Genomic DNA, 14,108 nt, shown 5'->3' with positions numbered 1-14,108 from the left:
TAATTCAAACCCTTCAGCAAACCACATAATAGGCTGAGTGTCTCTTGGCTGCCTCACAGGGGTCTCACGGTGAGCTGGTGGACATGACACCCACCTGGTCTTGGCGATTCCATACTGATTACTGACCTGGGGGCTCCATGAGGCCAGTGCCAGGACAAGCCTGGCACCTGGCAGAACCTGGGATGGGACTTGTCACCCCACAGGTGCCCAGACCATCTGGCAGTCTGTTTCTGCTAGTGGCACACATGCACAAACACTCTTGCCTCATTCCACTTCCAGGGTGGAGTGTTTCTGGTGTGTGAGTCAAACTTTGAACTGTCTACTTTTCAGATTTTCCACTGTAAGCAGTTTGTCTTACCTCTACGTGCTCTGGAAGAGGCCTAGCTCATATGCTTCACCTTGCCAAGAATTTGGCAACACCAAGAGGGGGCTCCTGAATTCCAGTGGGTGAGTGCTGGGCCCTGTGAGGGTGAAGTGCTGCTGGACCCCACAGCTGCCACCACTCAGCTGGGGGTCAGGGCCAGAGGCAACTTGCAGAGGAGGGCAGCACTCATTGCTGTTGTTATTTAGAAAACACCCAGTGTATTCAGATAATTCTTAAGTTCCAAAAAAACCCCCACAGTATTTACAAACAAAGCAGGTATTTTGCTTATAATATTTGATCAAATTTTAGTTTGTTTTATTTTTATTTTTAAAACCAAAACATTTGAGGGGGAAAATATGCTATTTTTCAATATTTTGTTTCAAAATATAATTTTTAAATATCATTTGAATATTTAAAGACTTTTTCTTTTTTTTTTTTTTAAAAAGTTAAAACACATGAAGTAAAGATATCAAAAAGACAATGTCAAAAGAATATGAACATTACTCAAAGAATAAGTCCTTAACTAGAATATTTACTTTTGGTTTAGCTAATAGAAATATTTTTAATAATAAATTTTGTAACATCTTTTCATAACCAACATCCACCAAATGGCTGAGGAAAAGTCATGTTTTGAATAAGTTACTATTATGCTTTAACACCTATTCAGGAATTCTGGTTTTGCCAAAATACTTTCAAATAAAAGCCATATAGACAAAGTACTCTGCTTGCCCTACCACAGTACTCACTTTTCATCATTTGCAAACTTAATTCCATTGCTTGTAATGGGATCGAGGAAGAACCAGTCAAACCCGGGGAAGTACCGATATATCTGAAGGAAACATGAAAACAATGTGTGGAAGAGTTAACTGGCTCAGCTGGATGAAGTGTGATCCACACACCATAAGAGGGGGGTTTGATTCCTGGTCAGGATACATATCCACACTGTGGGTTCCATCCCCAGTCAGGGTGCGTCGGGAGGCAACTGACTGATGTTTCTCTGTCTCCCCCCTTCCTCTCTCTAAAATCAATCAACCAACAAAATATCCACACAGAAGGCCAAGGTCAAGGGTTCAGACAGAGGACACTGAGTGCTCAGGGGACACCCCTGCTTCCTAGAATATTGACCTGCAGCCCTACCATAGACCTGCAGCCCTACCATTGGGGTGCCCGTGCCCCTCTATGCCTTGACCACAGACTCCCTGCTCAAGAGGACCTCAGACCGGATGCAGCAAGAACTCTCCGCAAACGGGGTTCCTACACCTCAGAGCAGCAGCCTATAGATCAGACGTCCCACAGACATCAGGGCTGCCACCCCAAGGAAAATGAGAGCCCATACAACTTAGGAGAAAAGCAACATCAAAAAAGACTAAAGAGGACCCTTGGTCTGCAACAGAGCTACGTGAGGTCAGGTGGGCTGACACAGAAAGCAGCTCACTAGGGAGCAGTGGGACAGAGGAAGAAGTAACAGGCCACAGAGAGGCCCCAGTGAGCCAGGCTTCCCCCCAAGATACAATGGCGCGAGCCTGGCTGCTGAGCGCTGTCTGTGGGGGCAGCCAGTGAGGGTACCTACCAGCTCACCCCTGGGGAAACAGCTGGGGTAACAGCACCCAGCCTGTGCTAAGCCCAATGGGGCAATGGTGCCGGATGGGCAAACCATGCCACAGGGGCAAGGCTTCCTGTCAGTCCTGCTGCCCTAAATGACCCAGCTGTGAAGCCGTCCTACCTGGCTGTGACATTATAAACTTCCTGGGCAGCTCTGGAGTAGGACAATGCCCAGAACTAAACAAGAATTAATTTTTAATAAATCTGTACACATTTTAATATTTAAATAATTATGATTACTGTTTTATTTTATACTTACTATAGTCACTTTATCGTAATTATTTTAATAATGGAAGTCAGTCAATATTTAATAAGATCTGTACTTGCCACTGAAAACGGATGGCTCTTGGCTTCTTCTCGGATATTAGTGAATGGAGATTCCAATATAAGGGCATCTGGAGGCGTCTCTAGATTAGTAATATAAACAGGAAACTGTGAGATAGGCAAGAAGCCCAGACAAAACACAAGTTCCATAGCCCCCAGGAGGGCCCGTGGGAGGGTGGCTCCCCCAGAAAAGACAGTGGAACCTAGGGTATTAACCTGGCCAGCACCCCCTCAGGCCTGCCCACACAATTGGCATGCAAGAAGCACCCACACAGAGGACCTCCTCTGGTGGCCTTGTGTCACTCCTGAGAACTGTATCTGCTAAAGCTGCTTATTTGGAGCCCAGTTCCTGGTGAAGCTGCACTAGCTGCTCAAGAATCCATGGTGGATGCAGGCTTAGGTCAGCTGAGGGTCTGCCCAGGTCCTGGCCTCAATACCCAGCTCAAAGGGCTCCATGAGGACTCGGAGCACAGTCACCATGTTGCCTGGACAAGCACCCACTTCACAAGAACTCACAGCAGGGCCTGGAACACAGCCAGCGCCCAAACACTCTGCCTGCCCTGAGGGAGCCCCAGGACCAGGAGGAGCCTGTACCCACACACATAAGCCCTTACCTCGCTCACAGAGGCGCCGTACCAGATTTGTTGCCACTCTGAAAAGACAAAAAACCAATTTAGTTGAATTTTGACAAAAATTGTTTTACACGAGACTGTTCTAATACTAGAAAGTGACCAGAGAAGCCGTGGGGTCTGTGAAGCAATTGGTAGTGTTATAGGGAAGGGGGTGGGGGGACAAAAACGCTCCATGACTATGGGTGGGTCCAGCTGCCCCAGCCATCAGCCAACCCCTCTGACAAGGATGGTGATGACAACCACCCTTCATGTCTCCAAGGCATGTTCTGTAGCCTCACCAGGAACAGCATCCTTCAGGCTGCGCGGCACCACTGCCCCTTGGCTCACACCTGGTCGGGGTGAGTGCTGCTGAGACAGGGCCAGCAGGGAACAGGGCCGCCCAATCAGCTAAGAGGAGGCTGTCGTCTACCTGCACAGTTCTGGGGGCTTCTTGTTGTCCCAAGACCACACTGGGCAGGTCCTTTGCAGACAACCATGGCAGGATGGCCTGCTCTCCTCCTCCCCACACCTGGGCACTTCTCTGAGGGCACACGGGCTGTTGTCCCCATGAGGACAAGCCAGGACGCCCTGTCCTAGACTAATGCCCAGCTTGCAGGACCCAGCCCAAATGCAGCACGCTATCCAAGGTAAGCAGCAACTTGAGAATGGTGTCGCAGCCACTGCACTGGAAAGAAAGGCAGCAAGAAAAGACAAAGCTGCCAACTTTCAAAAACACACTGAACCTCACATCAGCAGAAACAATTTAGGTGACCCCAAACGGAATGTTAAAGTGCTTCCTGTCTTGGTACTACTGCCTCCCCCGAGTTCTCTGGTAAGCCAAGTATGGCCTATGTGGCCCAACTCCCCTGGCTTGCAGTGATCAGAGCCCTGGATTGGGGCTTGCTGGCCAGCACATGCAGTCCAACACCAGGGGATACGGAGCCCAGGTACGTCTGAAGCTTGAACCCCACCTAGTCTTCTCTGCTCTGTCTCCCCAAGGGCAGAAACTTGGACTGGGGAGAGCCTGCCCATCCTCTCTGAGGAGAGGAGACCACCCTACAACTGCCCATGTGTGTCTCGAGTCACTTCTTGGATTGAGGAGTTAAACTAGTTCAAACCCTTGTGGTCTCTTGTGGCACTTCATCCCCTGCCCTACATGTGGACAAGAGACAAGGCTTGTTGGAACTAATGGTGCCACAGGATCCACAGGCCACCAGGGTACCCTCAGGGAGTGGAAATTTGCCCCATGAAGACATGCTCCCCCAAAGGCCATGTCATGCTGGGAACTCTTACCCAGTGCCTAGGGAGTGGCCCCAAATATACACGGGGTTGTCTCCACTTCTTGCTTTGATCCAGTCAAAAACATGAAGTGCGTCATAGGTCATGCCCCGTTCTGACGGGGTGCCTATAGAGTCACCCCAACCTGGTGGAGAGAAGCAGAAGAGAAGGAAGTCAAACCCAGTTCACTGAACCTCTTGAGGGCAGGTCCAACCCTCCTCTTTCTTAACAGGCAGGCCCAGGCAATTAGGGGCAAAACAAATCTCTGATGTCACCACCATCACCACCCATAGCTCCACATGCAGGTTGTCTGGACAAGCCTGTTCCTACTTCTCCCACCTCCTTACCCAATTACATCCCCTGAACCCAAAGGCTGTCACAACCGAGTTCTGATAAGCAGCAATGCAGAAGGGCGTGGTCCTGCTGGGACATCAACCTCCACCAACGCTGGGGGCTTGCTGGTGGCTGGCCCAGGATGAGGGGCCAATGAAAGCCCAGCCTGCCCAATCCAGAATCCATGGCCCAGCAATGAATGGGCAAGGGACTCAGGAGGAGAGGCTCTGAGAAACAGGTGGTGACAGGGTAGGTGGGGGAATTCCAGGCTCTAGGCAACTCTGTAGAGAGGCAAAGGCTCCAAGCATCTTGTCTGCTAAGAGAGAAAAGCCAAACATGTCTGTCTCCACTTTGGGTCCTACCCAAGGGCCCTTCCACCCAGGCTCCAGGAAAAGTAAAGTGCCCTTGTCATTTCTACCAGCTCAGCAGTGAGTCATCATCAAATGATCTGAAAGTATCATAAGGTTCAGAAAGACCAGATTCTGCTGCATAAGCAAAAACCCACAGAATAAGTGGGCACAATAAGCCACCTCCCCTGGACATCCCAGACACCAGATTAGGAAAGAAATCATGTGAGAGACAAAATAAGACAGAGGCTCAGGGCACAAGCGGGAGGCAGGGATAGGGAGAGACACTTGTAAGTGGAACGTTCTCTCTTGTAGGGCTTAGAAATGAAGAGACTCAATAAGTATTGGTATACTAGATTTCATTTCTTGGTAGAAGCACAGGGTGGAAAAGTAGGAAGGCGGCTGGCATTTCTCATTATCCTGAGGGCTACAGAGTAGAGCAGGAACAGAAAGCCCTTTTTAGCATGGAGAAACAGATGAATGGGAGAACCACTTTCCAGATCCTCATTTCAGAGTTTTCCCCAACCCTAACTTTCTACCTGACTGACGGGTCCTCCACGGAAGAGCGGTTCCTGTGGTAGGCAGAATAATGGCCCCAAAGAGGTCCACAGCCTCAACCTGATCCCTGGAACCTGTGAGCATGTTGTTATGTGGGAGTGAGGCAGGTTAGCAAGAAACTAGGAAAACTCCCTGGAAAGTGGAATGAGGAAACTGAGACAAATGGCTGGACAGAAGGCCAGAATGGCTGAGCAATTAACAGCCAGGTAATAAATCACAAGATCTATCCTGCCCAACCAAAGATATCTAAAAGAAGGTGGTTTAAATCACCTTAGATAACAAAAAAGAAAAAGGGCCCGGCCAGGCGTGGCTCAGCGGTTGAGCATCGAATAGGATCCAGGCAATCGGGGTTCAATTTCTGGTCAGGGCACATGCCCAGGTTGCGGGCTCACAGTCAATCAATGACTCATCATTGATGTTCCTATCCCTCTCTCTCCCTCTCCCTTTCTCTCTCTGAAATCAATAAAGATATATTTTAAAAAAAATAAAAATAAAAAGGTAAAAAATAACCAGAAAACGACCCAAGATGTTGGGGGCAGAGAAGCTGATCATGCTGTTGACCGTGACTATGAAAGGGGGAGGGCACCTAATAGGAACAGGACTATAGCTGTTTAATGATTATTCACCTAACTATAGATAAGAGGTTTTCTTACAGACCCTGGGAAACTGGAGGATGTGCTGCAGGAAGAAAAACAGCAGTAAAAAGATAAAGAGACACCCTGGGGCCTGGATGGGTCTATTGCTCAGAAAAGAAAATGCACTTTGAGAACAAAGGACAGGATGCACTTTGATTTGGTTGCTGTGTCTAAAGCCTGACCCCTTCTGGGAGTTTGGCTCAGGAATGCTGACCATTCTCAGGTCCCAGGAACAGGTAAAATTGGGTTTTAACACCAATGAAAATTACTTTGTTATGAGACTTCAAGATCCTGGAAGGAGACACACGGACCACAGACCCTATAGCCATCCTCCCGCCACCACCCCCCTCCCTCTTGCATGCAACCTTTCTTCCTTATTCCTATATAATCAGCCAGCTAGTAAGGAGAGACAGAGCAGATTTTATGTGAACAAATCCCTCTGTTTTCCCATTTTGCTGGCAATGTTGGAATAAATGCTCATATATGAGTCAACCTTGTCTCTGCTTAACTGGCTGAAGTAGTGACAGGCAGCCCAGACCCAGCGTGTCCAGTTTCACAGACCCCAAAAGTCAGGTTCAGAGTAATGCAGATACAAGGGGCCAATAGTCAAGGAATGAGGGCAGTGAGTAGCTGGAAAAGGCAAGAAACCAGATTCTCCCACAGAACCTTCTAAAGGAACCAGCCCTGTCAACACCTTGATTTTTAGCCCAGAATCTAAGGACTTTGGACTTCTGATCTCCAGAACTGCAAGGTAATACATTTGTGCGATTCTAAGACAGTAAGTTTGTGGTAGTTTGTTACACCAACAAGAAACTAACACAACACCCATATCTTTGTTCTGAGGAGATGGACAACAGTGCCCTTGAAGAAGGTCAAGGTAAGTCAGCCAGGTAGCCTTCAGCCCTTTACTTTCTCTAAATGAGGCATGGGGAGGCATACACTTCTCACACAGCTGCTCACTACTAATACAAAGTATTTTCCTGGCTCATTGAGGTAGAATGTTCTTAGCTTATATCAAACTGTGGGTTCTTGATCTCTTCATTGGCAAGCCCTCTGATTTAGTCAAGAAAGAAGAAATTCTGAGGGGGCAAGAACAAGAATCTTTCTTCTCTCATAGTAGTTTTTTTTCCTGTTTTCATAACTTCAATAAGACAAGCTCTCCTGAGTATAAAATGTATCTGATATCCAGCTGCAGAGTCTTGAGTCCAATAAAGAAAAGAGCTAGAATCTTCCGCATTTAAAATGTTGCTCACAGAGGGCATGTGCTAGGGTTCCAGGCACCAGTACCTCTCTACAAGAGATACGCCCCTGGCTTCTGTATGCAGGGCACTCATTGAAGAACCTGTCGTCCTCCTCCTACCTTCACACACAGTTACTACAGGTCAGGAACCTGCTAGCTGCACATCAAACATTAGCTGGAGTGAGACCAGCTAGTAAGCCAGGACAAGCAGAATAGGGAAACTGAGATAGTTAAACAGCAGTTTGCAGCCATCTAGAAAATCTAGATGCCAGGCAGTCTGCAACCACCTAGTACTTGAGAGTAAATGGTTTGCACTTCTCCTCTCCAATCAGAGGGTAATTAGCTTAAATCACCCTACTCTGGCAGATAGCAGAAATCCAATTAGTGCCCTTTGCCGACCACATCGAAGGACAAAGTTAAGAGAATAGATTTTTTTTTTTAAACCTCACCCGAGGATATTTTTTCCATTGCTTTTGGTGGTGGTGGGGGGGGGTTGGGGGTGGACATTGATGTGAGAGAGACACATCGATTGGTTGCTTCCAGCTCACACACTGATTAGGGCCAGGGATCAAGCCTGCAACCAAGGTACACACCCTTGGCCAGAATCGAACCTGGGACCCTTCTATCTGGCTAGGGCATAAATCTCATTTTGTAAAGTCTGCATACAGCTGATGAATATTCTATTGAGATCCTCCCCTAAACACCCAGATTTTAAAACCCCTCAAAACGAAGATCCCAGCATGCCCTCTCCCAGGAGCATGCCCAAGCCTTTCCCTCCCCCCTTTCCTTTCCCCACAGGCGTGCATCTCCTAAACTCTAAGGAACCCCACGAGGCTTGCAACCAGGGCAGCAATGGGAAGTGGTAGTTCATCCCAGGCAAACCCCCTTAACATGTCCCCAAAGCCCCTTTTTCTGACTTCTTAGTGAGCCAAAGTAGGCCATCCTAGGCTCATTTCCCCAGCTCTTTCTTGTTTCACTGTCCCCAGCTTTAATAAACATCCTCTAAAATTCACTTGGACTTATGTTGTGAAATTTTTCCTGCACGAAGAACCCACATACTACCAACAGGAAGAACCACCAAGAGTCAGGTCCCCTGTCTGGTAACAGGAGGAAGTGGGAGGGCCAGGGGATGCAATTTGAAAAGAACTCTCACCTCTGTAGTCAAAGGTGACCACGTGGTAACCAAGGGAACTCAGCACCTGTAAAGGGAAAAGTAAACATCTGGGCAAAAAATCCATATATCCTGGACAGAGGGTAACTTGCCCCTTACGAAACTCATCATGATTTCTATCTCTATGACCTGCACACAACGGAAACTTTATAATAAAGATTTGTCATCATGTTGTCCCAATCCTGGTAGGATCTTTTAAAACCCCAATGCCAACACTGATACCCTCCACCTCAGCAATGTGAGCAAGAAGCCTCTCCCTTGGCTCAGAGAGACACCTACACTTCTGCATTCAGGGGCTCACGACAGGGTTTTTGACCATCCCGCAACCCAGGAGGAGGAACTCCACCTGCAACCTAGCATATCTCAGATTTTAAGCTTTCATTGAATCTTTTCTGTCACTAAAAAACCCTCTAGACTGAGTGATTTCTCTCATTAGATCCCTATTGCACCCTCCTTCCTAACCACCCTCCACCCCCGAGGGTGGCTCAGGTGTGCCCAGAGTCATGTGGAAGCCGCCAGCCACCAAGTCACCCAAAGTCACCACTGGGCCTTTGCTCCTTTCTCCTTAGGCTGCCCCAGGGCAGCCTGCAGTGTGTCCTTCTAGCTCCCAGCCTCACGTGGATCCTACAGTCTCCAGAGCCACACCTGTTCCTGATGTGAACCATTCCATGAACAGAAACCTCAAAATAGGACCTACAGTTTTCCAAGCATCCCTTTCCTGACTTGATCCAATCCACACAGGGAAACAAATGCTCCACAGCCCAGAGCAGTCCACCCGGTATATGGTGGACAGAGCAGTGCCCGCACAGTACCAATGTTCCCACACATCTGCTTACGCCCCTCTCTGTCCTGCAGCGAATGCAGATGCCCCTCCGAGAGGAGGATGAGGGAGATGGGCACGGTAAGCCCGGACACTGGGAGCAACTGCACGCTTCAGGCTTCTAGACCCAACACCTGACGAAGATAAAGACTAAGTAGAAGGGAACGTCTACAAGCTTGCCTGCAGTAGCCCCCCTTGTCTGGGGAGACCTGCTGGGCTTCCACTCAATGGGCCTGAAGTCAAATTAAGTGCCACCAGCACTTCCTGTGGAGGTGAGAAACTTCTGTGCTGGCCCAATTCCTGAGCCTGCAAGTTGGGAGTAAAGTATAGCTCCCCGGCCCCTCTGTCCTCTCTATTCCTTTTATATGTAACATACTTACAATTTCAAACAGCTTTCATGTAATCAGCCAACATCTGGCATAAGATCCAGAAGGTGCATTTATCCTGATTTTGGAAACTACTCCTGGAGGCAGCATTATAGGAAGCACTCCATGGTGGGGTCATCCACAGAGGCAGTGCTGGAAAGACCACCATGATTAACAATCAAAATTATTAGGGGACTCCCTTCTATTCATGCCACCTGGAAAGAACAGACAGGAACAACACTCGAGCAATGCCCGCTCCGTCACAGACCCTGTAGACACTGTCTGGACACTGCTCCCTCAGTCATGCACTGTGTAGACACTGCTCAGCCCATCACAGACCGTGTGGATACTGCTCTCTCCGCCACATACTGTGTCATCCTCACCTACCTTGTAAAGCTCCACTCGGTGGTCTCCTCCTCTGGAGTGTCAGGGAGAAGGAAACAAGAACAGGTGTTAGTGCATCTTCTCAAAGAGGCAGGCCCAGGGTCTGGAGCATCTGGGCCCTTAAGGACTTGGTCCCCCAAACCATATGGGGAGAGGTCAATGGTGGACAGGTAATCTCCTCCTTGGGATACCCTAAGTAGCCCCGAGCTTGCCTCTAGCAGTACTGTGCCAAGCAAGGGATAGTCTTAGTGCTTTGGAGATATTTGTTAATTATTTTATTTTTATTTTTGACTAGGTAATTCATATGTTCAGTACAAAATCCAAAAGACGCAAGAGGATACACAGCAGACTCACCCACTCCTGCCTCAGCATCCAGCCCCTCCTTCAGTCTCCTATTGCCCAGGGACCACATATAGACAAAGGCACTTCTTTACTTGCAGAGAAACACCCACACAGATCTACTACCATAGGTACCTCTCTACCTCTCACTTTTAACTCAATAAATCACAGCCCACACTCAACTACATTCTTTTTAGTGATGGTCGCTTTGCTCATCTCGTGGTCATTTGACTCTTTCCCACCTGATGCTGACTTAAGTTTTGCTGCCATGGCCAGATACATGTGACCCATGTTTGGGACTTGTTCCTACACAAGGAACTATTAGTTGAAGGTGTGCAATCATAATCTTGACAATCGCTGCTGAGCCCTTCAGAGAGCCCTTGCCTTTTACCCACAGTATGTGAGGATAGCCGTCTCCCAGTTACTCTCCAACAGACTAGTTTTTGTGGGCACTTTTTATTAGAGGCTGAATAGGTTTTCACTGATCTGAACTATTTCACAGGTCTGTATTTTTTGTCCAAGGACCATCTATCCCTTCTTTCTGTCCAACTGTTTGTCAGTTGTTACTGTGACAAAGTGGGAACAGGACAGCCTCAGGACAGGGCCACCTCAGGACAAGAAAGCATGCTGGCAGGTGGGCTCACCCTCTCCAGACTTCTCAGCTGTTTTTCTTTTTTATAATGAGAATTTTTGGCCATTTTGGGTGTGTATGTAGGGTTAGGGGAGGGTGTGTCCTTGGGAGAGACAAGGATGAGATGAAGGGGGAAACCAATATAATGTAGAAACAAAAATACAAAGAAATGAGTTTCAAGTCCAGGAGGAAATACTGCACAATGTTTGCAGTTAACTTTGGAAGAGTTCATGGTGGCTCTTATCTAAATTTCCCAAAGGCCCTACTCTTTATGCAAAAAGAAGGATTCAGCGCGTAACACAAGGGTGGCAGCAGTCTGGAGATCTGAATCTCAGGGAGCAGCATGAATTTGGTCAAAGATCAGGGCCGGGCGGGATCTGCAACACAGGCAGTCTCTGGAGCAGTGAGAGGGAGCAGAAAACCTTTCAAAGTCACAATATTCCTTTAAGCCTGAAGTTACAGGAAGATTTTATTTACCGTGTGACTGGCATTGCTTACCTGAACCTTATTCACAATGAATTTAAAAATTCTCTCTTTACAGAAAGATGCTACAAGAGCTGTTTGTAGCCACCTGCTCTTCGAAAAGCAGAAGAGAAACCCTCTGTGGCTTATTCCAGACACAGAAGCAAATAGCCAAGTGCATGCATGATTCAGTAGCTAGGCACTCTATTCCCCTGGCTCAGAAATCATCCTCGTGGGTCACGCTTTCTGGACTTCCTTCCTGTCCTCTGCACAGCCTCCCTGCCCAGACACCCACTGTGGCCTGCTTTCCCCTCCAGAAAGGCCGATGCAGTGTTCTTCTTGCTGCTTCTGCCTATAAAACGACCACACCTCAGCCCGCCACCATGGCCAAGGCACCAGACGATGGCCCTGCCTCCTGCCAGCTCCTTGTTGGCTCTCACATGACCTAAGGCAGCTGCAGCAACAGTAACCCTCCCAAGGGATTCAGGCAGTGTTTTGTTCAGAAAATGCACCCTCCCACCCTCCATCAGCTCTCCCACAGAGACTCTTCTGAGTAAGGCTGACCATATGGGGTGGAAGGAGCCCTCTTTAAACCAAGGGTGGTGGTGGCTCCAATCCCAGCTAGTCTGAAGCTAGCATCAAAGTCACTCTTGAAAAGCACCTGGGATAAATAAACCTGGAAAAGGACTTTATGAGCCCTAGACCCATGAACCGTTGTGTTTCATCACTGGCCCAGCAGGATGCACTGGCACTGCTGGCTTACAGCTGGAAGCAGAGGACTCATTAAAGTCACCCCAACCTGATAGGTTGGTGGGGACACCTGAGAGGATGAACCCGTCTGTGCACGCTTAGCTGGGGTCTCTTTGCTGGACTCCCTCTGTCTTTGGCTATCCTTCCTTCAGTGTCACCCCTGTCTCTTCCCAGTACTTGCTGCCCTTTTTAGGAAGTGTTCCTCCTCCTCCAGCAGGGCATACCTGCCAGCAAGAGGGTGCTAACCTGCCTGCAGTCCTCAGGCTGACAGATGCTGCTATTGAACAGGAGACAACTTTCCTCAGGGCATGCAGTGGCTCTGAAGTCACAGCATTGCCACCTCCATAACACCTGAGGGACCACTGCTCCCTTCCTGGTTGAGAAACCTTGTTCTCTAAGTCACAGGCCCTCAGACAGTTTGCCCTGTAAATTACATTAGGAAGGACACACCCCCTCCTGGCCAAGGATATGGGTCACTCTGACAGAGATGCAGCCTCCTCCATTCCTCCAGTCACTGTCAGCTTCAGATAAGGGGTTTCTGGACAGAGCTTCCCACATCTGCTTAACACAATGATTCCCCAGGAAACAAGGTCAGGGCCCACTTTGCACACAGCCCTGCCTTGCTCTGAGCCTGTGGGAACACTGCTTCACATACGTTTCACCTAGACTCCCCTTCTGGCAAGCCCCATAGGCACTCTGTTTTCTCCACTGGGGAAACAACTCTGTCTTTGCCTGATCTCTCACTGCAGTGGGTCAGTAAGCCTGAATGGGCCGGGACACTACCGCTCACAAAGGAGCCAGCGCCGTAGGGACAAGTGTGGGCTCTTCTTCCTCACCGGGTGCCTGCGTTCCCGTGCAGGTATAGGATGACAGGGTGACTGGAAGCCAAAGCATCCTCATACCACATCTGGTCCTTCCCTTGGGCAGTCTTCCACCAGACAGCAGGGACAGTGTGCCTGGAAACAGAAGCAGAGGGAACAGCACAATCAGATGATGACGACTGTGGAAGGAACAACTGTGAAGTTAAAGTCACACTGAGCAGACATCAGGGAATGGGTGGACATAAGAGGCCAACTGTCCCTATCATCAGAATAAATAACTACTGAACTCAGAGCTCCAAGGTGTAGGGATAGCTTCTGAATGCTTAAATAGGAGATTTCCTAACCTGCAAAAGGACCTCTGCGGGCCACAGAGGCTCACAGATACCAGTTAAGAGGAGTGTGGGGCCAGCTGTTTGTTTCTCCAGGAGGAACTGGAAGCTCTGTGAGGAAAGATTCCACCTGGACGGGTCACCAGGCCTTCCCTTGGGACAAGCACAGAATGAGCACTTAATAAATATTAGATGAACAACAGCATTTCCCTCATATGTATTCATATTTTTAAGCTGTACACAATTTAACTCACAGTGTATTTAAGATAGTATCATGTTGTCACATGTGCTGGTTCACAACACTGATCTTGTGAGCTGCACTAGAAACCTGGCCATCCTTACAGTACCATTTCTAACGCACAGCACATTCCAGAGCCTGCTCGCAAGCTTAGAGTAAAGCCATGTCTGCAGGAGGAGGAGCTGCAGGCCGCCCTGTTGCGTGGGTGAGCTTACAAAGTCAGCCAACTCATTCCATACCTGGTCAGGCTCTCGGAGACTCAGCCTACCTGGCCAAACCCTCCTTCAAAGAGATGCTCCAGTTAATCTTAACTCAGGACACATCAAATACTGTTAATCACTGGGGAGAGTCTGAATTAATAAGGTGCTTCTGTAAAACCTATTTAAATTAACTAGTAAGAATCCTTAAAACCTATAGTAAATGGCCAATTTCTTATTTTCTAGCTCTTAAGTTCCAGCATCTCATTTCTAATAGATCTTTTTGACTAGTTCCAGAGATAAAATCTT

General features: G+C 48.4%; 1 protein-coding gene across 2 annotated transcripts in view; it reads right to left on the bottom strand.

The window, feature by feature from the left end:
* The window catches only part of ABHD12 (abhydrolase domain containing 12, lysophospholipase), a 61,330-nt gene that overhangs the window by 4,612 nt on the left and 42,610 nt on the right, over nt 1-14,108 (bottom strand). For both annotated transcript variants that reach the window (XM_087819148.1, XM_087819149.1), the window contains exons 4-10: nt 13,051-13,170; nt 10,036-10,066; nt 8,446-8,491; nt 4,195-4,324; nt 2,905-2,942; nt 2,294-2,373; nt 1,111-1,193 (exon numbers count right to left, since the gene is read on the bottom strand). In XM_087819148.1, coding sequence (XP_087675274.1) covers nt 1,111-1,193; nt 2,294-2,373; nt 2,905-2,942; nt 4,195-4,324; nt 8,446-8,491; nt 10,036-10,066; nt 13,051-13,170 — 528 coding nt within the window. The remainder of the gene's footprint in view (nt 1-1,110; nt 1,194-2,293; nt 2,374-2,904; nt 2,943-4,194; nt 4,325-8,445; nt 8,492-10,035; nt 10,067-13,050; nt 13,171-14,108) is intronic.

Source organism: Miniopterus natalensis, chromosome 7 (genome assembly GCF_054644295.1).
Source record: "Miniopterus natalensis isolate mMinNat1 chromosome 7, mMinNat1.hap1, whole genome shotgun sequence".
In the NCBI taxonomy this organism is placed as follows: Eukaryota; Metazoa; Chordata; class Mammalia; order Chiroptera; family Miniopteridae; genus Miniopterus; species Miniopterus natalensis.
The sequence above is the reverse complement of the archived record's forward strand: the minus strand, read 5'-3'. Positions and strand labels throughout refer to the sequence as shown.